General features: G+C 38.4%; 1 protein-coding gene across 1 annotated transcript in view; it reads left to right on the top strand.

Annotated features, from left to right (window-relative positions):
- The window catches only part of HIP1 (huntingtin interacting protein 1), a 2554439-nt gene that overhangs the window by 2389223 nt on the left and 141540 nt on the right, over nucleotides 1-23676 (top strand). The window contains exon 29 of the mRNA XM_044054110.1: nucleotides 6648-6709. Coding sequence (XP_043910045.1) covers nucleotides 6648-6709 — 62 coding nt within the window. The remainder of the gene's footprint in view (nucleotides 1-6647; nucleotides 6710-23676) is intronic.

The following is a 23676-nucleotide window of genomic DNA, read 5'->3' on the forward strand; positions in this document are numbered from 1 at the left end:
TGTAGTAACTCGTAGATAACACAAAAGCACTTCTTACTTCCCAACATCCTATCTTTCCTACTTTACCTTAAAGCATTTGTTTCGACAGTATGTAATAAATATTTTGCTAGCACATGCACAAAGTAGTATTTATATTTTCCAGTTCTCTCACAAACTCAACAAGTACTTTTGTTTCTAGTCTTCCATATCAATCTCCCTCCATTGCTGGCAAGACAGTCCTAATAGTAGTAGGAGAAATGGGTCTTATAAAAAAGAAGCTACAGTCGTATTTAGATATGTTACCAATACATGTAACTCTGTATGAATTGCAGAAGGAGCCATTACTGGGCACATTGCGGGTGCTGCGAAGAGCACTTCTGGCTGACATCAAAGAATGAAACAATACTAATTTCATGAACTTTAATCGTACTTTGACTTAGGAATGGGGTCCATTCCTGTCATGGTATTAGAAACCCAAAAGATTTGGAGAAATCGAAAAACTGGCAACTGGTTTGAGTCTAGGCTGCTTTTAATCTTCTAGGCAGTTGTTGCACTTTCTGTCTCTTAGCTGTCTTCCTTCTGGAAATGATTAGACTAGAATATTCATATTTATGAGAACTGCAAAATGTCTTACTGATTGAAGATTGATGTGAACTGTCCCCATCCACTTACTGATTCCTTGTGTACTGCCTAAACTTGATCTCTTCCAAAGTTTTTTCTAACCCAATTTAAGTCTTTGTGCCACTGCAGCAAAGCACATTAAAGACAACTGGATGGAAATGTTTGAAATGGAAAATGATTTCTTTGCAACCCCTGATTACAGGAATATTTTTTTCTGGTATGATAGTAATAATCATTCTAAACAAAGATTTACATATTTTACATATTTCCAGTTTTAAATACTTTTACTTTTTGCATTATAGTGGGAACTTCCTTTGCTGGTATGTTTACAACTTATCTAATGTTAGCCTTGGTTGTTTACTTATAGCAAGATTTAGGACATAAACATAATGTGCCCTCTGAGTCAATTCCTGTTGAGGAGCACCAGTCCATCTACTTACCTGCACTTTCATAAAATTAATGTGATGTAGTCAGCTCCATCTAGACTTTCTGGAATACCTGACAGTCAGGGGTTCTCTCTCCTTGTTCTTCCTTTCAGCTGCACTTGTTTTTCCTACCAATTTTGTCTCATTTTAATTTTTGATTTTTGCACTTTTATCACATCATTGGATTGTCTATTTAGGGTTCCTTGATGTCCTCTCTTCTTTCATTATTAGACCTGCTATATTCATCCAGAGTTTTACTGGTTTTGGACACTACTGCATGCATTTGATTTTTTTTTTCTAATAAATTAAAAGCCATTCATTCCTTCCACAATAACTAATACTTGGTTTGCTTCCTGCCTGTTTTACAAGTGGTTCTTCTCAGCTGTTTTTTAGGAGTTGCCAATTTTTCTTTTTGAAGACATCCAAATCATGTAATTGGTCAGAAGCTCAACATTTCCAAATAAAATTTTAGTAACTTTTTTTTTTTACTTTATCACATCCTACACAGGTAGAACTTATTTTAGCTTGCTAATCAGGCAGTCGCCATACCAAAGTCTCTTGTAGTGCATGGACCACCCATTTATGCTAAAAAAAAAAAGAGCTAAATTATATTCTGGTTCACCACTGCTATAGCTCAACACCTGACCTTACCACTCAGATGGGTGCTTAACAATTGTAAAATACCCCCTACACATTGAGGTCTGGTCTACACTAAGAGTGCTGACCAGAAAACAGCAGGAGCACTACCAGGAAAAGAAATGGCTTTGTTTCATCTTCCTCTTCTACTTGCTGTTTGCTAAAGTACATCAAGTACTTTGGTTAAACCTGCTTTACCGTACACAGGGAATATGTAAGAATGTCAAATACTTCCCCACTGCTGTACCGGCTTTCAGAGCTGGTACAACACATCACATTGTTTTTTTTTAGTCTAATTTTAGACTAACTAGTAATACATGGGAAAGTGAAATCTCCATCCATTACATAATTATAATTGGATCTCAAAAAATTGTGTTCTCGACTTGGATAACATGATTCACTTGTGATCCATGTCTCAAACACATATGCTCGTTAATAACTCAGTCATAATCCTCTTTGCATCTTTGTTTACTGTTGTACATTTTTGATTGCTTTGCTTGTGTAGGTTTTGAATGAAAATTGTCCTTTTTAGGTTCTAGTACATTTGCTTTAACTTTACCTGACTCTGTTGTCTGCCATATTATATTTATATTACCTTGTGTGTTAAGCATATAACTTTGACCTTTATTTATACAGTAATACTGTTCTTCCTTTGGTGTTGAGCTTACCTGTGAAAAGGTTGTTGAAGCAATCCAAGTAGATAAATAATTTCTTTATGTAAACTCTAATAATACCTAAGGACGTGTAGGATTTGTCAGTTAACTTTAGTTTTAAAAATATCCTTTTTAAGTAGCAAGTACAGCTTGCAATAATAGTTAGATTTTTCTAGTGGAAGGTGAGAAGTAATTAACAAGTTTAAAAGTAGAAGACATTTTTTTTCATCATTTGAAGAGCTGAGAGGGTGGAGATCTGGCTTGGATCACCAGACTAAGGGAGTAGGTGGAGGTGGGGAATGGATCTTGGTGTGGAGCACCAGACAAAAGGAGTAGACCTTCACTGAAGAGCTGAGGCGGGAGGATGCCAGATAGGTGTTATTCTTAGATTCCCCTTTCACATGAGCCCTCCTTTTTGGTGGCAAGGTCACCAGACACCTTGAGAACAAGAAGAAGCAGGGCAAAAACCCTGACAGCTGTAGGCATCAGATTTACAAACTCCAACAGCTTCATTCATGAAGACTTAGAGAAGCCATTAATATATGTGTTTCTAATGCAGAGTATACTACAGTCACCAAGGGGGTGCAGGAAGGTGACCAGATCCATGGTTCCAGCACTTATATCAGCCACAGAGTTAGAGGCTAGCATCAGCCACAGTGGAAGCAGCAGCCAATTAACTGATGGGCAACAGCACTCCTGAAGGATTCCCTGACTGCTTTGCAGTGAAGGGAGTCAGGAGATAGGTGTTACTTAAGATGTTTTGTCTAAAGCTTACATGGGACAAGTCGGTTAAGGACATCATATCCAAAGGTTATGATTTCTTTCCTAATAGCCCCTCCACAACCCAAAAGAACCATCTACAAGGTCCCACCAGATCAGAGAGGTCAAGGCTTCTACTCAAGATTCTTTTAGCAGAGAGAATTGCCTAGACATAGTAAGAGATTAAGAAGTTTAGTACTACTGGCATCAAAAAAAAAAAAAAAAAAAGGCAATTAATAGAAAATATAGTGTAAAAAGTTCTGGATATTGTAAATGAGATAAAATAATTGGAGGTAGGATCTTTGGAAAAGGAAAGGAGCAAATAATGCCCAGGAGGGGGTGAAATGTAAGGGAAGGTGTTAATTGAGTAACTTATGTAATATTTTTGAAGGAGTGAATCCTTGGTTTTCTTTGCCAAGGTCTCTAAATATAAAGCAAGTAACAGTAGGGAAAGACAATATCCCTGCCTGGTTCTTCTTTTCAAACAGTTTGTCATATAGGAGCCTTCCTACTTCATTTCTTGCTCCGACCTTTCATATGCTCAAATTGCAAGCCCTGTCTATATTACCCCCTTACTTGACTAGTATAGAGCACTGCTTAGGAGGAACCCTCTTTTTCTTGCTCAAAGTATTGGCCAAAACAAATCTGAAATCAGTCCATCAATTTATTGTTTTTCTTTCCTAACTAACAAAATAAAAGGGAATATTTCCTCCACTGCAGTGGATGACTAAAACATTTTAAGAGCTTACATCAACAGAATTAAGTACATTAGATAAACTTTGTTTCCTTCATACTACAATGAAAGGGTCTACATGTGTCCTAGGTCATCCTTTCTAAATGATATGTGATTCCATAAAATGTTATATCCTAGCAGGCTGCAACCTAACAGCATTGCCAATGGCCCACTCAACAAAGGCTGTAGTCATGTTTTAAGCTGCATTACTAAGACGGGTTTCTAGATAGTTGCTGAGCAGCAGTATTGTCTACCTTGAACAATTGAACCATACACTACAAACTGGACATTGCCTCCAGGGCGCGATCCTCCTGGGATGGGCTCTACTATAATCAAAGGGGTGTTATCCTTACTGAGCTTATCCTGGTATATAACCGGGGACTTAGTCCTACCTTTTACTGAATATTGACCACTTCTTAACAGATGTGAATGTTAAGTACTTACTGTAATACTAAATTTGTAAGAAAAATATGACTGTTTTGTGCACATTTCTAAGCTAATACTGACTAGCACTGGTTTTCCCCTTATCTTCCTCATCCTTCCTGGAGTTATCCGTGTCTTGTATCTTCGGGATACCAAAACAAGTACATAGAGAGGAACTAGAGGATGGACTTAGGAGCTGGGAAGGAAGTACCCTGAAGAAGTTGCAGGTGCTGAGTAGTCCTAAAACTAGTGATGTATAGTCCTATATGTGCATAACTGTCATCCCTACCTCATCTGTCTGAAATATCAAATGTAGGTTGGTAATGACGGTAGGTTACACTCTCAGGATTCTCATTTTTTAAAGAAGGATGTACAAGCATTCTGTTTCCTGTGAGTGCTAAGTCACATGATTCTGCAGATTATTTCTCTGCTGCTTCTCTTATAATTTCCAGGATTCTATGAATGTGTTCAATATTCTGAGTCAGGGAGAAGAAAATGTACACTTTCATTGACTGGTGAATTATACAGTTTTGGTACTCTGTCTGAATTTCTGTGTATGTAACAAAAATAGTTTACCCACATCCAGCTGAATTTTGTAAGTGAGGCTGAAAATAAAGGCCGTAGGAAGAGAAACAATGCTAACTGTGATGAACAAGGCTTCCCCTTTTAGACTAGCTATTTTTTAATGGTACCAAAAAGGACTAGCTGTTAAGTGTTTTTTTTTTTCTGCTTTGCAGAAGAGCAAAGGTGTGAAATGAGACTAAAGCATAAGCTTATAATAATAAGCCCTACATTATTGCAAATGCTGTATGGCACTGTGTTATGGTTAGAAGTTTCAGTCCTACAGCATACTCAGACCCATCCTTTGCAGTGAAACATGGAAACATCCACATGCAGCACAAACCACTGATCCCTCTAATCATAACACTGTGAAAGCGAAGGAAATGGTAGTTTGGGGAATTATGCATTCCTCATATGATAACCTCTGACCAGCATCTGCTGACTGCTACCTTCAGAGGACTTCGTTTACTTTTGTTGACTTATTCAGCTTAGGAAGAGGGTGGCTTTTCAGCTCCATGTCTGAGAGAGAAAGAGAGCATGTCCTGACTATGACCTGGACTGCCAGAGTTTGTGTAGCAGCTCTGGCTCTGCAAAGTCAGAAGGGAAGGTAAGAAGTCAGTAGCCAATGTCAGCTCACCCAACTTGAGAAGACAGATTGATGGCTGTGGTCACCAGATGCATTCTGTAGCTAATGAGTGCAGGCTTGCTGGTGCCATTGATGCAGCACAGACTGAGCTTAACTTAAAATGGTGACTTTAGTTTTCAGTATCGTGTGTGAAAGAATGCAAGTGCAAGCAGAGGACGTAGTACCCCCACACGGATGACATGGTTGCTCACATTAGCCAACAGGGGAGGATTTGGGACATTATTATAAACTTCTATATTGCCTGTATCGTTACATAAAAGCAAGAGTAAAAAAATGCCTCCACAGTTGCCTGTATGATGTCTCTTCCAGTCGACTGTTGCCTCCCATGCTGTGAACTACCTAGTGGTAGAGGACAAATCTCTCAACTGTTTAGATTTTTGTAGAATGTCCAGATTTTTTCATACTTTTGGTCTATTCCTCATTAAAATTGTGGTTTTTCTGGCAAATTACTGATGATTTAAGCTACTAAATAATGGAATACATTTGAATTTCAGACTTAATATCTTTCAGAAAATACATACCAACACAAATTGTATAATTTTAGCAACTTTCTAAGCTTATACGAGCAATATTTAAAATATGCCCCTGTTTTCAGCCATTTGTCCCCCCATTATTTTAGGCTTTGCCCAGATTTCTTGCACTAAGAGGTTGAGGTATGATGGAAGAACAGTTAGACTCAAGACTGATGGGAGGAGGCTTGATAAGCATGGCGAAAAAAATCATATGGAAATAAAAAGTGGCTTCCCCTCACTTCATTTAAATGTGCTGCCCTAGTAAAGGCTATGTAAAATGTTTAGGCAGTTCCTAATGGATGATGGGGTAACTGGCAATCTGTATTCCTGAACAAAACAGGTTCCATAAGCCAAACAAGCTTTATTTTGAGAGCTGTGTATTATCTGACAGTGACAGGAGCTGTGTAGTGAACAAGTCTGTTTTTTTTTTAAGGTCATCTAATTAAGGAAGGTAGGAATAATTTGTGGGAAGTCTTGCCCGAAGTAAAACAACCAGGCTTTGCTGCATTCATTCTCTATCATATACCATGGCCAGTAAACCTGCCCCTTAGAAAATGTCTATTTTAACTACTTTCAGAAGTTAGAAACTGTGGTAAAGATGTTTAAAAGGTTTAAACATATTGGTAGTATAATTCTTTTGAACTGTTTTACAGAATTTTTTTATTCTTTTACTTTGTCACTTTTGACTTTTTGTTGCAGATACGATGGATTTCTCAAGTATGACACTAACTCAGATCAAGAGACAAGAAATGGATTCACAGGTAGGCAAATGCTACCACTGTAAGGAGACTTAGTAGTTATCTAGCCATTGCATATCCATATGAATTCATATGTGGCACAATCTGACACTTCACTTGTAAAATAGCTTTAATTTTAGTTGCAAACCATCTCTTCCAGCATATGAGACACTTACTTTTCTTGAACTGATTTTCTTTTTATTATTTCCAGTAGTTTATAATCATGAAATTGATTTCCAAGATCACTGCACAAACATAAACATGTCGATTAGAGCTCTCCCTGTATGAAAGTTGAAATTGAGAAAAAAAACAATAAAACTATTAGTTTGGTTAAAATTCAATTACTGGCTAGTAATTAGGCTGGATGGATGAAATTTGGAGAAAGTAAACCATGAAAAGAGAAGAAAAAAACTTTTGACTTGGAAGAATATTGTAGTTGTTCAGCAAAAAAAGTTTAAATTCAGCTTTGGTATGAGAGGTCTTCCATTGATTTAGAGAAGAAAATAAATCAAATGCATTGAGTTTGTGAAGCAGTTAAGGAATATATAAAGTTAAAGAAAGAGCTGGATAAATAAAATAAGCTTTGTTCAGCTGAACTGATAAAACTGCAAAAAATCAGAGTTAAAAATAAAGAAAAGGCTTGTCTGAGCATGAGGCTTATCAAGAAGTGCTATTTCAAAAAATACCAGGGTACTAAGATTAGCCGACAGAGAATACTGAGAAAACCTGTGTTCTTTATATGTATGATAGAAACTGGAAGGAACAGCCTGCATTCATTTCACCAGAGAAACTGGAAGTAACATGCTGCATTAATTTTATGAAAGTACAAACAGACAACTGGACAGGTATTCCGTAGCAGAATTTGTTAATCAAGAGGGCATATTGTGTATACTGCAAATGCAGCCATGAGAAAGCAGCCAGTATTTATATTAGTGAAGATGCAATCATAATAGCAGGAAGAGTTACTCCTGACAAAACTGGCAGAAGGGAAAAGTATTAAAAATTAGGGCAAAAAGTGTGTCTGTGGAGATACATTGTTTACTGTACACCAGACAGAAGAGAAGCAAGTTCATCCCATCAGTCAGAGAATATCAAGATGTGAATTATAAGATACAAGCTGCTGTATCCAGGTTTTTTTCAGATTATTTTTTATTGGAGGAACAAAGACATTTTTGAATGCAGAACAAGCTAAGGAGGAAATAAAAAAAAAAAAAAAGATTTTTCCAACCAAGCATGAGCCAGCAATCAGAAAGGGAATTTTGTGTCTCATTCTTCTGATAATAACAGTCTACAGTGAGACTTTGCCATTGAAATGAAACCTCTTCCATTGTTCCAAAGGAAAATGTTTGAGCAACAGATAAAAATCATTGGAGCTCTCAAGAAGAATCAGGAGTGCCTCTGACTTAATCTAGAAACTGGTTTTGGGAGACTGAGATGATCAGAAAGAAGACCAGTAAAATTAATGAATAAATTAGAGACTGTAAAGCATCAGTCACATTAATTATAGGATGAGCACAACGGCATGAAAATTACAGAACCAACTGATATTGCCAACATGCTGGCAGATAGGTTCAGTGCTAACTTTACCCCCCTCTCACCCTCTAAAGGGCTCATATCTATACAGGAAGAATGCAGAGTCCCTGTAATCACAACTACGCAGGTAAAAGCTGCACTCTCTAAAGCCAAAAACACAGCATCCATGGGACCGGACAACATCCCAGGCTGCATTTTACATTAACTTCAGAACGAACTGGCACCCCACCTAAGCACCATATTCAATCATAGTCTCACATCAGGCTTTGTACCCACTGAATGGCGCACAGCAACAGTTATCCCACTCCACAAAGGGGGAGCCACCACTGATCCCGGGAATTATCACCCTATTAGCTTGACGAGCCTGGTCTGTAAGGCCATGGAACGTATCATCATGGAACTTATAAACACTGACATTGGTAATCTCCAAACTCTGGACCCCACCCAGTTCAGGTTTTTGAAAGGCAGATCATAACTCCTGAACCTGATTGACTTCTTTGAGGCAGTCTCACCAGAGCCGTAGATGAGGGTAAGGTGGTTCACACAGCCTATATTCACCTCGCCAAGGCTTTTGACACCATCCCCCATTCTGGAATTATAGCTAAACTCACTAAACTAGGTATAAATCCCTATGTCACAAGATGGGTTGCCAACTGGCTCACTGACAGAACCCACACTGTAAAAGTTGCAGACTCCAAATCTGACTTCAAACCAGTGACAAGTGGAGTACCACAGGGTTCTGTCCTGGGACCTCTTCTGTTTGGTATCTACTTCTCTGAGGTACAGGCTAACACAGAGAAGGCCTTTGGCTAACGAAGATTGCAGATGACTGCAAACTAGTATCTGTAGTTGAACCCCCAAATTATGTGGACATACTACAGAAGGGTCTCACTGAGACAGATGCCTGGTGTCAGAGCCATGGCCTCAAGCTCAATGCCAAAAGTGCATTGTCATCCCTTTGGTAAAAACTCTGTACCCATGAACTACCACATAGGTGGCAGTCTACTTAAAGCTGAATGTGTGATGAGACCTTGGGACCCAGGTGGACAGTAGTTTCTCCTTTGATCATCACATCACGACAGTAATCAGGAAATCCTTCTACATGGCACACCTCATCACAAAAGGGTTCTCATCCATGAAAAAAAGAGGTCATTGTTCCCCTCTACTCGACATTCATTAGACCCATTATAGAGTACAATGCCTCTTTTGGACTGTACCTCACAAGACATCTGCAGCAGCTGGAATGGCCACAGAAGTACCTCACAAATAGGATTACTGGCCTCAAACAGATGCCCTACACTGACCATCTCAAAAAACTCCAGCTTTATTCTGTAGCATATTGCCTACTCCAAGGTGATCTCCGCCTGACATATAAAGCTATGTCAAACCCAGAGCTGTTGGACATGCTAAACCTAATGAAATCCCAATCCGTCTGAGCTACACGCTCTAGGGACCTAAACCTTGTCACCACAATAAACAGGACATGCTGGAGGGATAGATTCCTGTCCCAGAAACTTCCCCTACTCTGGAGCACGCTACCCATCTGTGTCAAGCAAAGTTCCTCATTAGCACTCTTCAAGAAAAATCTTGATGCGTGGATGGGAAGTAGGAAATGCACCCCGGGGATCACTTCTATGGCTCTGCTCGACAGGGGCACAGGAAAATAACTTTCTTGGGTGGCATAAGCCAGGGAACCTTGTTGGCTAGGCTTACTTAGGCCCTTAGGCCAATAGCCTAGTACCTGCCTATGAACCTATGAAATGTGGCTCTGCAAGAAGTGGCTGATAGTGTTAAACTGATGGGAAAGCTGTAAATCATATACCATACTGTATTTAATTAGACTGGTTTTGTAGCTCAGGGGGGAGAGTGATGACCTTGTAACACAGAGTGTATGAGCTCTAATCCCATTAAAGCCACTAATCTGGAATCAAATTGTAAACAGGCACGGTCAGATGAGTTTTTACAGGGAGTAAACACAATCCACTATGCGGATTGCCTTAAAGCCCTGCTTATTTACTCTGTATCATACAGACTTCTGAGAGGTGATCTTTGCCTGGTATACAAGGCATCACAGGACCCTGTTTTGATGAAGCCTTTGCACATCTAAAAATCAAACAGCATCAGAACTACTAGATCAAAAGACCTACATTTTGCTTGTAACATAAATAGGACATGTTGGAGACAGGTGTTTCTCAGAGAAGTCCCATTCTCTGTAACAGGCTGTCCACCCATGTGAAGCAGAGTTCCTTCCTAACCCCTTTTAAGTGCAACTTGGGACAATGAATGGGTAATTGATAATTCACCCCTGGTCTGGCACATATGTTTCTGATCAACAGAGGCAGTCATTAAATCACCCCTATATAAATCAAAATTGTGGGTCACATTTCATTTGCATGGCTAGGCTTAATAAGAGCCCTTGTGGTCATTAATTTGGTATACACCTATGAACTTATTAGTATAAGGGCACTGAAGGGACTGAAGAAGTAATTGTCAGTGTTTGCTAATATTAATATTTGTATAAAATTTTGTGATATATAAATTGCATGCTATATTGTAATGCAGTTTTGTATAGTGCGCCATGAGGGTTTTTTTAAATGTGAGATATGGGGAATCAGTAACTGCTGTATAAGGTATAGTTATTAAAGCATTAAAAGTACTTTTTATAGTTGTAACCTTTCCAGACTTTACACTGTAACATGATAAAGATTGGATAGAAGCAAGTAAAAGTCTGTTATCATAGTACATTGATTTCAGACACTGCAGTATGGCATAAGGGGGTTGCTGCACTCCTGAGTGTTGTCTTCCTTCAAATCAGATACTAAACCAAGATTCCATCTGCTTAAGTTGGTAGCTCTGGTGATTGCAAAAGATCCCACTGCACCTATTGAAAAGAGTTGGGGTCCTTTATGTATCCACAAAAATAACTCATATTTATAAAATATATACATATTTACAAATGTCTACAATATATATATATATATATATATATATATATATATATATATACACAAATATATTTACACAGTCATAACTAAATATTCATCCCTGTTAGACCTCCATCAATTTTTCCCTAACCACCATCTGGTTTTACTTAATATTGTTGCTAAAATCCATTTAATGTTAAAAATATTTTATTTTATTCTTTCATTCAATATAAACCATATAACATAAAATAACCTTTCATCTGTTTTTTTAATGTATTCTTTACTTTGGTTCTTATAGCCATACTTAACCTATCCATGTTTATTTCATCCACTTTATATCTTCAAAAACTCTTCTTTACATAGTTTCCCCCATATCTTTTTTACTCAATTACACTTCAGAAATATGATCCATACTTACTACTTCATGACAATCTAAACATATTCTATCACTTTTCTTCTTGGGTGGCATACTTCCTTTCACTGGAAATTTATCTATTACCAGTCAACACAAAAAATCTTATCATTCTACTTTCTGATTACACAATTCACTTATTTTTGCATAGCTTTCATTTTTTCATCTGTTAGATTTTCCCATGTTTTTGCATAGTATTTTTTATCATTACATTCTTATACCAGACTGTCTACCTTTTTATATCATCAGTTTTTGTTTTCTACAAAAATATTTTTTGGTAATATTTTATTTCCTCATTTATACACTGTTTTTCTCTTTTAGTCTTTTTTTTACCATACCCCAAAATTTATCCTACATATGTTTATACAGTTTTGCTACTAATCACACATCTGTTTCATTTATCCACTTTAACAGTTTGTACAAATTTAATGAAGAAGCATATACCGCTGGGTTAATTAACCAACCCTAAACCACCTCCATCTTTATTTACATACAAAACTCCTGTTTGTAATTGGTTTAATCTAGAACCCCATATAAATGGAAAAATTATCTGCAAGAATTCCTTTTCAGATACTTTTTGCAACATAAATACACATCCTAAGTATGGAGTATTTCCCATCAGTACTGAATTTATCAAGTGAGCCTTGTTTTTCTGTATCATAATTTATATGTTCTGCAAAAAAGACAGGTTTATTTCTTCTATTGTTTTTTCCCTGTGAATTCTACTTGCATCTTTATTCCCAAATTTTATACTCAACACATACATTTCTTTCACTGTAAAATATATACCTCTGATCTTTACTACATCACCTAAACCTTTACTTTTCTCCTAATTTAATGCCATCCCTGTCATCTCTAGACACACATTTGTGCAAATTATTCTTTTATTCAAATTTTTTTTTTTTGCAATTAATATAATGTCATCTGCATATGTTAACAGAACTGGAATAGTTAACCCTTCAGGTGTTATATACCTCACCTTCCTCATTTTGTAATTTATTTTACATACTATCACATTCATAACTAATGCAAAGAGTATACAACTCATTGGACATCCCGGTCTTTCACCATTCCTCATATGTACCTCTTGGCTTAACCAGCCATTTACAAGTATTTTAAGTGTATTATTACTATAAGCTGACATAAATAATTTACCATCTTTCTTCTATTATATGAAAAAAATGTTCTCAGTTTAAATGTGTAAGATAGTAGTTGTTTGCTAAATTTTATGATTCATTTTATACATTTATGGATTTTTTTGGAAGGTTGGCTTTAAATATGGGTGGGGGTCAGACCAGCAATTGCTGCTTATTGGATGATATGAAGCTTCTGGTTGCATAAAAGGTTGATTTTGTAAGTTTTAAACTGTTCTGAAGAAGCCTTGGAGTGTTCTGGGTGAAGGCGCTTAACCATTGTACCTTTTTCGTGTATGTGGATATCACTGGATTTTTATTGTCTTTCTGCAATAAATTGTTTCTGCCATGGCTGTGGAGTCTCTAATTTTATGGTTCTTGGAGCTCTTGGATTATTGTATTACGAATCTCTTTCCTTCTTCATTTTATGCTTTCTCGTGTATCCTTTTTATTCCTTTGCCTATGTTTATACCTTCCTTGTTTTCCTTTATCTGTAGCCATATTGCAAGATGATCAGAAAATCTGGTTTCAATTACCTCCCCTTCTCCTATAACTAAATCTTCTGATACTATAAAATAATCGATTTCAGTTCTATACATACCCGTTTTGTAAGTACATGAATTTTTGTCCCAAAGTTTTAACTTACCACATATAACTTCTAACATTTTCTTATATAATTTCTTTTTATGCTTGCCTCTTAAATCACAATTAGTTTGCTGTTACTATAATATTCATATTTATCACTGCAGTCTAAAATCTGATGAAATACGTTTTCCCTTTCATTACAATTAGTTTAAGTATATAATGCTATTATAATTCTATATACTCAGTCTTTACATTTTAAATCTACAGTGGTTAATCTTCCAATTTTTCCTGAAGTTACATTTAATATCTTTACTGTATTTCTATAGAATATGGCTATTTCAGGACATATCTCATTTCCCAAATTATCTTTCCTCCCCATAATTTGTTTGTAATTTTTCTTCATTTGTTAAAAATCTTATGTCTTCTAATATAATTACATCTACATCACATGTATTATGCCACACTAAAGTTTCTGTTCTTCTTACTATATTCTAAATGCTATTCATATTTACAGAAAGCACTCTAAAATGTTCATTTTCCTTTTCCTTAAATTCATGGTTTCATAATTTCATAGCTAATTACTCGGCTAGGTTTCTTAATAGGCCATTCTGTGCTTAGCCAATTTCCTTCACCAAGGTGAGAATTGAACACTGTTCTTTGTGTCTGTGAGTCAAACACCTTGACCATTGTACTAAGTCCCAATTATTGGTTGTGTATATTTTTTTCATCCATTTCCTTTCTCTTTTCTTTTGTACTTATCCCTCTAAAATTTCTTTTATTGTTTTTTATCCCTTTTACAATACAATAGAATTATTTTTCCTTTTACTACCCCCCAGTCTGTCTTTTTTATCAATTATTTCAGAAACTTATTCTATGTCCTCCTTATTTTTTTTCTTATCTAATTTTTCTTCCATTTGTAGTACTTCAAAAAGTGTCTTCTTTTTTCTCTCTCTCTTTTTCCTTATTCTTATTCTTATTTCCATTTTTGCATTCCATCCAAAAATGTCCAGTTTTGTTACATTTATAACATTTCAGTTCCCATGTCCCATTTCCCCACAAATATAACATTTTCTTTTGTCAAAGTCACTTGTGAAATGTCATTTTCCATAAAAAAAAAGTTTTGGTTTGTCCCCTGTATTTTACAATATCCCTCTTCCCTCCCTCATTTATCATGATTGGTATATGTATATTTATTTCTATTTTTAACACAGTATTGCAATCCTAGCCACCAGTCCATAATCCCCTTTTGTCATAAATTTTTGCAATGTCCAGTACTTTTTCCTCTGTTCAAAATTGTACATAAATTTTCTTTTTCATTTCCCTTTTAAATGCTTTCATCACATAAAGATTCCATAGGTTGCAGTGTTTTTTTTTTCATATTCTCCAAGAAAATTTTTCATTGAGAAAGCAGTCTCAAACATAATTTCACAAAATGTCTCTCTATTAATAAGAATAAATGCTCTTACCTCAGGTGCTTTTACACCCAAAGGAGCTATTAAATTGTCCCACACTTCATGCATATGTCCATTTCTTTGCCTCCTTTACTTTGAATCCTTACCATTTCTTTGTATTCTTTACAATTAATTCTTACCATGCTCTTCTGTTTTTCATTTTCTTCTGCCTTCTTTTCTGCTACTCCTCTGTGGTCTTTTACTTTCACTGCATGTTTTCTTTACTGTCTCACCACTATTCTTCAGGATTGTCTCTGCATCCTCCTTTTGTATGTTCTCTATAATGTCCCCCCAGGAAATATCTCCTTCATTTTCTGTCTTAATCTGTACCACCATTTCATTAAGTAAAATCATCCTGCTACCCTCCCGACTAGAGGGTTGTAATTATACAGCCACCATTTGCTGACTCACCTCCATCAAACAGATTTTTTTGAAACAGTTCCTCAGAATCCTGCATCCAATTTGCTTCATGTTTCACTGTTGCAGTCATCACATTTGGGTTATCTGCTTGCATTAGCCCTCAGTCGGCCTGATTATCAAAGTCTTGGGTCCTGCGTTGGTTGATGTCTCATCTTCCGTGACGTCAGGTAGTCAGGGGTATAAAGCAAGCAGCCGACGCCATTACATCAGTCTTTCTTGCCATGCGGTGCCCGAAGCAGAAGCAGTTCACAAGTGCCGGTCGGCCGACTTCTGAAATTTTCATTTTCGAGTTTCAGAACCGAAGTCTTCAACTAAAGCTAAGTACCCCGTTGGGGAAACTTTTTCTTGCTGTAAACCAATGTCAGTAAAAGTCAGTAATTGTATTTCTTGTGGAAAGCAAATACCTCATAAAGATTTTCATTCGTACTGTATTCCTTGCCTAGGCCCTGACCACTACGTACCTCGCTGTCGGTTTTGTGCCTTATTTAAATCACAAACTATTCATCGTTGGTACATTTTCTCTTCTAAAATATTTTGGTGCTCGGTTCAATTATTCAGATATGTTTTCAGTAAGCCACCCGACTACCGACATTCTGAAAAAATGCAAAGATAAAGTCAAAGACAGACCGCCTAGGTCCAAAGCTGCCGACGACACTTCTCCTAAGCTAGTCGCCAGTTCGCCGGTACTCATTGAGGTGCTTTTGCAGCCCCTGATACCCGCTAATTCAGATTTGCAGGCCTCTACCGAGACCCATTCAGAGTCCGGTATGCCGCGAGATACTTCAGCTGTAGAACCTGCGGATGTCTCTAACTTGGATGGGTCCGAAGCCGCTGTGCAGGCACCGGCTTCTGAGGGTGTATTCAGGCCTACTGACTTGCATATTAAACCAACACCATCTTCTTCTTCTAAGCCTAAAACTCGAACCATGCCTAGGAAACCGATGCTCAGACAGCATGGTCAGGCCTCTGTGCCTGAAAAACAAATGATAAGAATGGCTGAAGACCTTATTACTTTAATCAGGGGAAGCCAACCTTCCCCCTCTAAGAGACCTAGGACTGAATTTGCTTATGATACTTCTGACCAGGATTCTGAAATTTGTGTCTCCTCTGATGACCAGGATTTACCCTTATCTACCTATGAGGATTCTGACCCAGAGGACTCTATTCCCTCTGCTTCTGCCCCAGAGGACTTTTCTTTTGGTGAAACCTTGCATACTCTTTGGGAGCATTTTCACTGGGAAAGCCAGGAATACTCTGATTCTAAACAGAGGCTTAGAGATTTCTTACTCCTGCCCCAACACAGGCCCTTAGCTATCCCTCCTGTGCTGGACATTGTTGACGATGCCTTTTCAGAATCTAGTTTGGCCCCTGACTCTTTACGTCCTGCTCCCAGAAAACCTGATAGATATTATGGAGTTCCTGATTCCAAGTTCCTTTTTAAAAATCCTACTGCGGATCCTGAGACCATTTCACAGGGACCCAAGGGCATTAAGGCTACTATTGCCAAAAATCCTACCCCTTCAGATAGAGATTACAGGGCCCTGGATAGATGGGGTAAGAAGGTATACACACTGCAACCTTGGCCATCAGGGCCTTAAATTGCCAGTTTCATAAGTTGAAGTATCAGCAGCATGTTATTGGATTGCTTAAACAGAAAATTATGTTGATTCCTGATTGTGCTGAAAATAAAGATTTACAGGATTTAATGCATTCTGCTGAACAGGTGGGAAAACATACTTTGCAATGTGGTTTTGAGTCACTAGAGGCATCTTGCAGGGCTGCTGTCACTGGGACTGTACTTAGAAGGCATGCTTGGCTTAAGGGGCAATCTCTGCCAGATCATGTTAAAACTAAATTGCTGGATGCTCCCTTAAATCAGGACTGCCTGTTTGGCGACAAAGCAGAAGTTGTTCTTAAATAAATGGAGGAAAAACCTAATCTATGCAAACTGGTAAAGATTTCTTACAAGTGCAGCCTCCAAGATTTAGTAGGCATTGGCCCTCAAAAAATTGGTCCTTTCCTGCCTCTTCCAGGCCTTCTCAGTTCAAACCCAAAACCAGCAGAACACCCAGGCTCCAGTCACAGGACTAAGCAGTGGGGGGCTCCCACTTCCAAATCAGGAAGTAGTAAGACTCCGCCCTATGGTAAGCTGTCTGAATGACTTAACTTTAAAACTTCCAAGCACTTCTCAACTGACTGCTCCTTTAGGAAGAAAGATTGCTCTGCAAGCATAAAACTGGGAACTCATTACCCAGGGCAAATGGGTTTTAAACATAGTTTCCCAAGGATACAGATTTCACTTCCACATGTTACCAACCCCAAACGGTTGGCCAGATCTACCCCAAATCAGTGGGCAGAGGCTCAAAAGCAGGTGCTCTCTCCCTTAAGATTAAAGGCTATTCAGACTGTACCAGAAGAGGAAAAGGGACAAGGTTTCTACTCAAGACTTTTCCTGGTACCCAGAAAAGACAATTCATGGCATCCTATCCTGGACCTGTCTATCCTAAACACCTTTTTGGTGATTCCAAAATTCAAGATGCTAACTCTTCACCAGTTGTTTCCCATGATAGGCAAAGATGCCTGGTTGGCAACACTGGATTTAATGGAAGCCTACCTGCACATCCCAATCAGGGAATCTTGCAGAAAATACCTACGCTTCAAAGCAGAATGCATGCACTTTCAGTTCTCTGCACTGCCCTTTGGCTTATCTACTGTGCCCAGGGTATTCACAAAGTGCCTAGCTCCAGTCATTGCATTTTGCAGGAAAATAAATATTCAAATATACCCATACCTGGACGATTGTCTAATTCAGGCAGAAAGCCAGGACATCTTAATCATCTGGCATTTGTACAAAAGGTGTAAACTTGCCTGGGGTACACCATAAACGAAAAGAAATCACAGCTGGTACCCTGTCAACAAATTTTATTTCTGGGAGCAAGCTTTCCTCACGCCAGAGAAACAACTTCATTGACAACTTACTTCAAACTAGTGGCCACAAAAAGCCTGCTGTCTGCAAGGCAAATACTGCAAGCCTTGGGGTTCATGGACTTGTGCATTCTACTAATTCCATATGCAAGACTGCATATGAGGAAACTGCAGTGGTATCTAAAATGTCTATGGTGTCAGCATGCTCAGGATCTAGAAGCAATGATTCCTATCATACCTTGCCTATGGTTAGAATTCCTTTAGTGGGCAGAGGCCTGCCACCAAAACAAGGGAATACCATTCACTCTACCCCCTGCCGCCCAAACCCTAACAACAGACGCATCAGACTATGCATGGGGGGCACACCTGGCAGGGAAATGCATTCAGGGCAAATGGAACCCAAGTCAAATGCACCTGTATATCAATCAAAAAAAAATGTTAGCTGTACAGAATGCTCTGACAGCCTTCAAGGACCACATTCTTTCAGGACAATTAATGGTAAAGACGGACAACACCACTGTTATGTGGTACATAAACAAGCAGGAGGGGAACCCATTCTTACCCCCTCTGCAGACTAGCCATGGCTCTGTAGAACACAGCCTTGAGCTACCAAGTTTGTCTACAGGCTCAATTCCTGCCAGGAAAACTAAATACACTGGCAGACGAACTAAGCAGAAATCTCATGGACCCACACAAGTGGAAACTGGAACCAAAGATTTTCAACATGTTGATCAACAAATGGGGGATCCCAGATGTAGACCTGTTTGCCTCCCACCAGAACTACCACTTGGACAAATTCTGCACAAGGACTCCCCACAAACAAGCTTGGAAAGTGGATGCTCTGTCCTTCAGCTGGAAAAATCCATCAGTTTATGCCTTTCCCCTTCTGCCTGTCCTCTCCAAAGTACTTCTAAAGATCTAACAGGACAAACCAAGGATGATGCTGATTGCAACAGGCTGGTCACGCCAGCACTGGTACCCCCACTTGAGCAGTGTGTCTCAGCTGGCCCCATGGCACCTACTTCAGACCCCTACCCTGCTGTCCCAGCAGGAGAGCCAAATTCTGCACCCCCAGCTTCAAACCCTGAACCTGGCAGCCTGGCTAATTACCTAATCTCTCCCTTACCATCCCTCAGTAAACAAGTGTTGGATGCCATTTTGGAGGCAAGGATGCCTAGTACTAGAAAATATTATGATGAGAAATGGAAAAGATTCTGTGCCTGGAACCAAACTCAAGGGATGGCCACAGCAGCACCCAGTTTACCTCAGATTCTTTAATACTTAACTGAAATGCTTCACAAGGGCCTTTCCTTTTCCTCCATCAAAATTCACTCCTCAGCCATTTCAGCTCATTACAACACAGAACCCACCCGTCTTTTCTCACCCAGTGCTCAAGCAGTTCCTCAGAGGGGGCAAAAATGTAAGACCACCCAGGAGAGCCCCAAATCCAGCCTGGGACCTTAATTTTGTATTGGAAAAACTCACTCTTCCTCCTTTTGAGCCAGCTGCAACTGCAGAGTTAAAATTCCTTTCTTGGAAAAGAGCTTTCCTTTTAGCAATCACTTCAGCAAGAAGGTATCTGAATTACAGGCCCTTATGTCAGTGGAGCCTTTCATCAACTTTCATGTGGACAGGGTGTCCCTCAGGACCAATCCCTCTCTCATGCCGAAGGTGGTATCCAGTGTGGCTCTTAATCAGTCCATTCATTTGCCAACCTTCTTTTCTAATCCACAGAACAAAGGGGAATGGGTACTGCACTCCTTAGATGTGCACAGACAACTTAGATTTTAATTGGACAGGACTACACCTCAAAGGAAATCTGAACAACTGCTAGTGGCATTTGCTGCAGGGGCAGAAGGGAAGGTTATTTCAAAGCAAACCATTTCTAAATGGACAGGCCATTGCATTAATTTCTGCTATAAGCACCACGGAAAACCTGTCCCACAGGGGATTAGACCCCATTCAACCAGGGCTGCATCTTCCTCTACAGCCTTTCTCTGGGGTGTCCCTACCTTAGACATTCTAGAAGCTGCTACCTGGAGTTCTGTTCATACTTTCACCAAGCATTGCCATTTGCCAATTTTCTCTAAATACAGAGCTGGCTTTGCCACTGCAGTCATGCAGGGCCTTATAGCTGCTCCTAATGCTATCTAAATTCCTCCTCCCATCCTTAGCTTTGGGAATCTACCCAAATGTAATGACTGCAACAGTGAAACATGAAGAACATAATACAGTTGTGTACACTTACCATAAATGTAGATGTTTGAGTGTATTCACTGTTGTAGTCCTGGTTACCCTCCCTCCAGCCCCCTGACTTCTTTTGGCTATACCTCTATTCTCCTTTACTATACTTAAAAGACTTTTAGTGTATTTGCTTTTTTTGTTGGAGGTATATCCTTGTATATTTATATTTAATTGCTTCCCATTAAGGGGGGGGGGCACCTGACATCTGGGGCAAGAAAAACTGATGTAATGGCATCGGCTGCATGCTTTATACCCCTGACTACCCAACGTCATGGAAGATGAGACAGCAACCAATGCAGGACCCAAGACTTTGATAATCAGGCCGACTGAGGGCTGCTGCAAGCAGGTAACCCAAATGTGATGACTGCAACAGTGAATACACTCGAACAGCTACATTTATGGTAAGTGTACACAACTGTATTTCTTTAGTCTTAATATTTGCTTTCTCCTCCATTTTAATTCACAACTCCATCATCATCTCTGTCTATATGCCACCCTGTTTCTTCAGGCCTCCTCTGTGCCTGGAATGGAAACAGGAAGTGCTCCTTCAAAATGGGTCCCACTCACAATGATGATGAGTTTGGGAAGTCCCCAGTGCCCTGGCCAGATTTCCCTAGTGGTATAAATACCACCCTATGTTTCCCTTGAAAAGAGACCATTAGCCTTGTGAGACTAACCCAGTTAACCAAAACATATCTGCTATCTTTTATGTATTTTCTTCATAAGTACTAGGTAGTGAGTGGGATAAAAATTAAAATGGAGTTTAAAAACTTGGTAGAACTATGAGAGAGAGTGATTTGGAAAAGTAATGGGAGTTATTTAGAGGGTTTGCTAACGTTTTTAAAGAACTGCAGAATAAGGGGAACCTCTCAGAAAAAGAAGAGGAGTAACTGCAGAGTGCTTAAGGGAAGTAAGGATGTATTTCAGTAATATAGATGAGTTTAGAAAGGTTGTTGTTAAGCAACTATTTTGATAACTCCAGAATACAAAAATTTTTAGCACAATGAATGACTTGGGTAACAGAAAGTAGAACGGGTTGTCAGCAGACTTAAGGAGCTTATAATAAGAATAACTAGGCACCCTACAGAGGTGTTAGAGATTTTGGAAATTTTATGAAAACTTGTATAGAGCAGAGGAATGTGAAAACAAAATGTTAAAATGGAAATATTTATGAAAGACTTAATTATGTCAGCGTTAGAGGAAAGTAAGTGTCAACAGTTAATAGCTAAGATAAGAAGAGATAAGATAAAAATACCTCCAAGATGGCTGCACATTGTGTTACAGTTTAACTCTAGCTCCCCCAGTGAGAAAACAGAAACTCAACAGAGATGGCCAGCAGACTGTTGTGTTTGTGTGTAAATTTCATTAGCTGGCTAGTAAATGTGCTGCCTAAATTCCAGGAAAAAGAAATACAGAACACCTGGAAAAAAATTGGCTACAAAAAGTGAGGAAGAAATACTGACTGGGGAAAATTCTACAGCTGCTCAACAAAATGTAATGCAACCTCCAGACATGACTTCCAGTAACCTACAGGAAGATATAAGAGAGCTGCATACAGACCTGATTAAAATAAACAAAACACTGATGGAGTATATCAACACAAATAACAAAAGGCTGGGAAAAATGGAAGAAGCTTTAAACAGATATTCAGATGATGTGATAAAGCTGCAAAAATCGGAGGTTGAAATGAAGAAAAGGCTGGTTGAATTTAATAGTAAAGATGCAATCCTACCAACAGGAGTTGATTCTGACAAAACTGTGGCAGAAGGGCAAAATTCTAAATGTGGGAAACACCAAGGTATTTGTGATGAATGATTATTTATTGTCCACCAGGCAGAAGAGGAGCAAGTTCATTCCACTGTTGAGATGTAAGTTTTAGATTTAAACTGCTGTACTCAACTGTCTTCAAGGTATTCTTCCCTGGAGGGACAAAATTATTTTTGATGAAGTACATGCTAAGCAGGAAATACAAAAGTTTGTCCAACAAAAAGTGAGCTATGAAACAGAAGGAGATTCTGTTTCTTGTTGTTCTGGTAATAAAGACCACGGAGAGACTGTATCTGCGAAAGCTTTTCCACTGTTTCAACAGAAAATGTTGGAGAAAAGGAAGGGAGCATGAGAGTTGACTAGAAGAGTTGAGATTTCTTTGGAAATGAAGCAGAGACAGGATATAGGAGATGGAGATGAACAGTAATAAAACCAGTAGCTTAAAGGGATTGCAGTGCAATAATTATATTTGTGAAATATGACAGAATGAGAAAATTTGGAAATATTGGACTTTTTCAGAATTTATTGGACTTGTGGGGGACACTAAAGTATATGCCCTACTTCATGTCATTAATGTTCAGAAAAATGATTTGAGGAGGGAAAGAGAGGGGAGAAAGTTAACTGTAAGTAAAGAAAATATTTTTTTCTTAATAGTACTATTTTTGAGGTATATGGTTTACTTTGCATGATGTAAACAAAGTTTTCTCAGTTACTTTTAAATGTAATGGGGATTGTAAATAGGTGCAGCTGTTCTTTTTTTCTTTCTTTCTTTCTCTGTTCTCTCTTTCTTTTTGTTCAGTTTTAAGAAGTGTAGGCACTGCAGTGTAAAAAGAGCCCGGTTAAATGAGCATGACAAAAGAAAAAAATAATGTGCTTTTTCTCATTCTTGCATGGGGGAATAACTGGATTAAAGACCTTAGACTGATTTAGTAATAAGTTTTAAGAGAAAGCAAGTAAATGAAAAAGAATATTGATATTTTGAGGCTTTTTTAGCAAATGAATGTGTGCTTAGTAGCAATTCTGTATCTGGCCCTCATGTCTCTGTGGAAACAATCTGATAGAGAAACTGTCTGGTTCACTTGTCTCCATGGAGACAATCTGATAATGAGAAATTGTCTGTCTGGTTCTCATGTCTCCATGGAAACAAACTGCTAAAAATAAATTAATTACAGTCTGGTGGAGAGTGATTGCCTAGAGAAAAAAAAGGCAAGAGAAACTTGGTAGGAGATAATATCCTGTGAAAGCATTCAGGGGTTTTCCCAGCTGGGAGAGCTATAAATACAACACAAAACCAGTTAGCATTTAGTAGAAGCACAGGCTGCACCATGAGTTTTAGCATTTTAGCTTAACTCAAGTCTGTGACTGTCAGTTTGGGACATTTGTTCTTATTAGGAAGGTAAAACTTCAATACTTGAAGATGTACATAGTTTTGTGTGTGTTAGTATTAAATTATTAAATTAATAGGTTTTAGGAGGTATTGGGAGTTTTTTTGAGGGTTTTTAATAAAACAAAAATGTTTTGTAAGATGTGACATAGGCTCAAATGGAAATGACAAGAAACAACTATATAAAAGTTCAACTTGCCAAACAGTGTATGC

The sequence above is a fragment of the Protopterus annectens genome, chromosome 13.part0, assembly GCF_019279795.1.
Source record: "Protopterus annectens isolate FY-2018-M chromosome 13.part0, PAN1.0, whole genome shotgun sequence".
Lineage (NCBI taxonomy): Eukaryota > Metazoa > Chordata > Ceratodontiformes > Protopteridae > Protopterus > Protopterus annectens.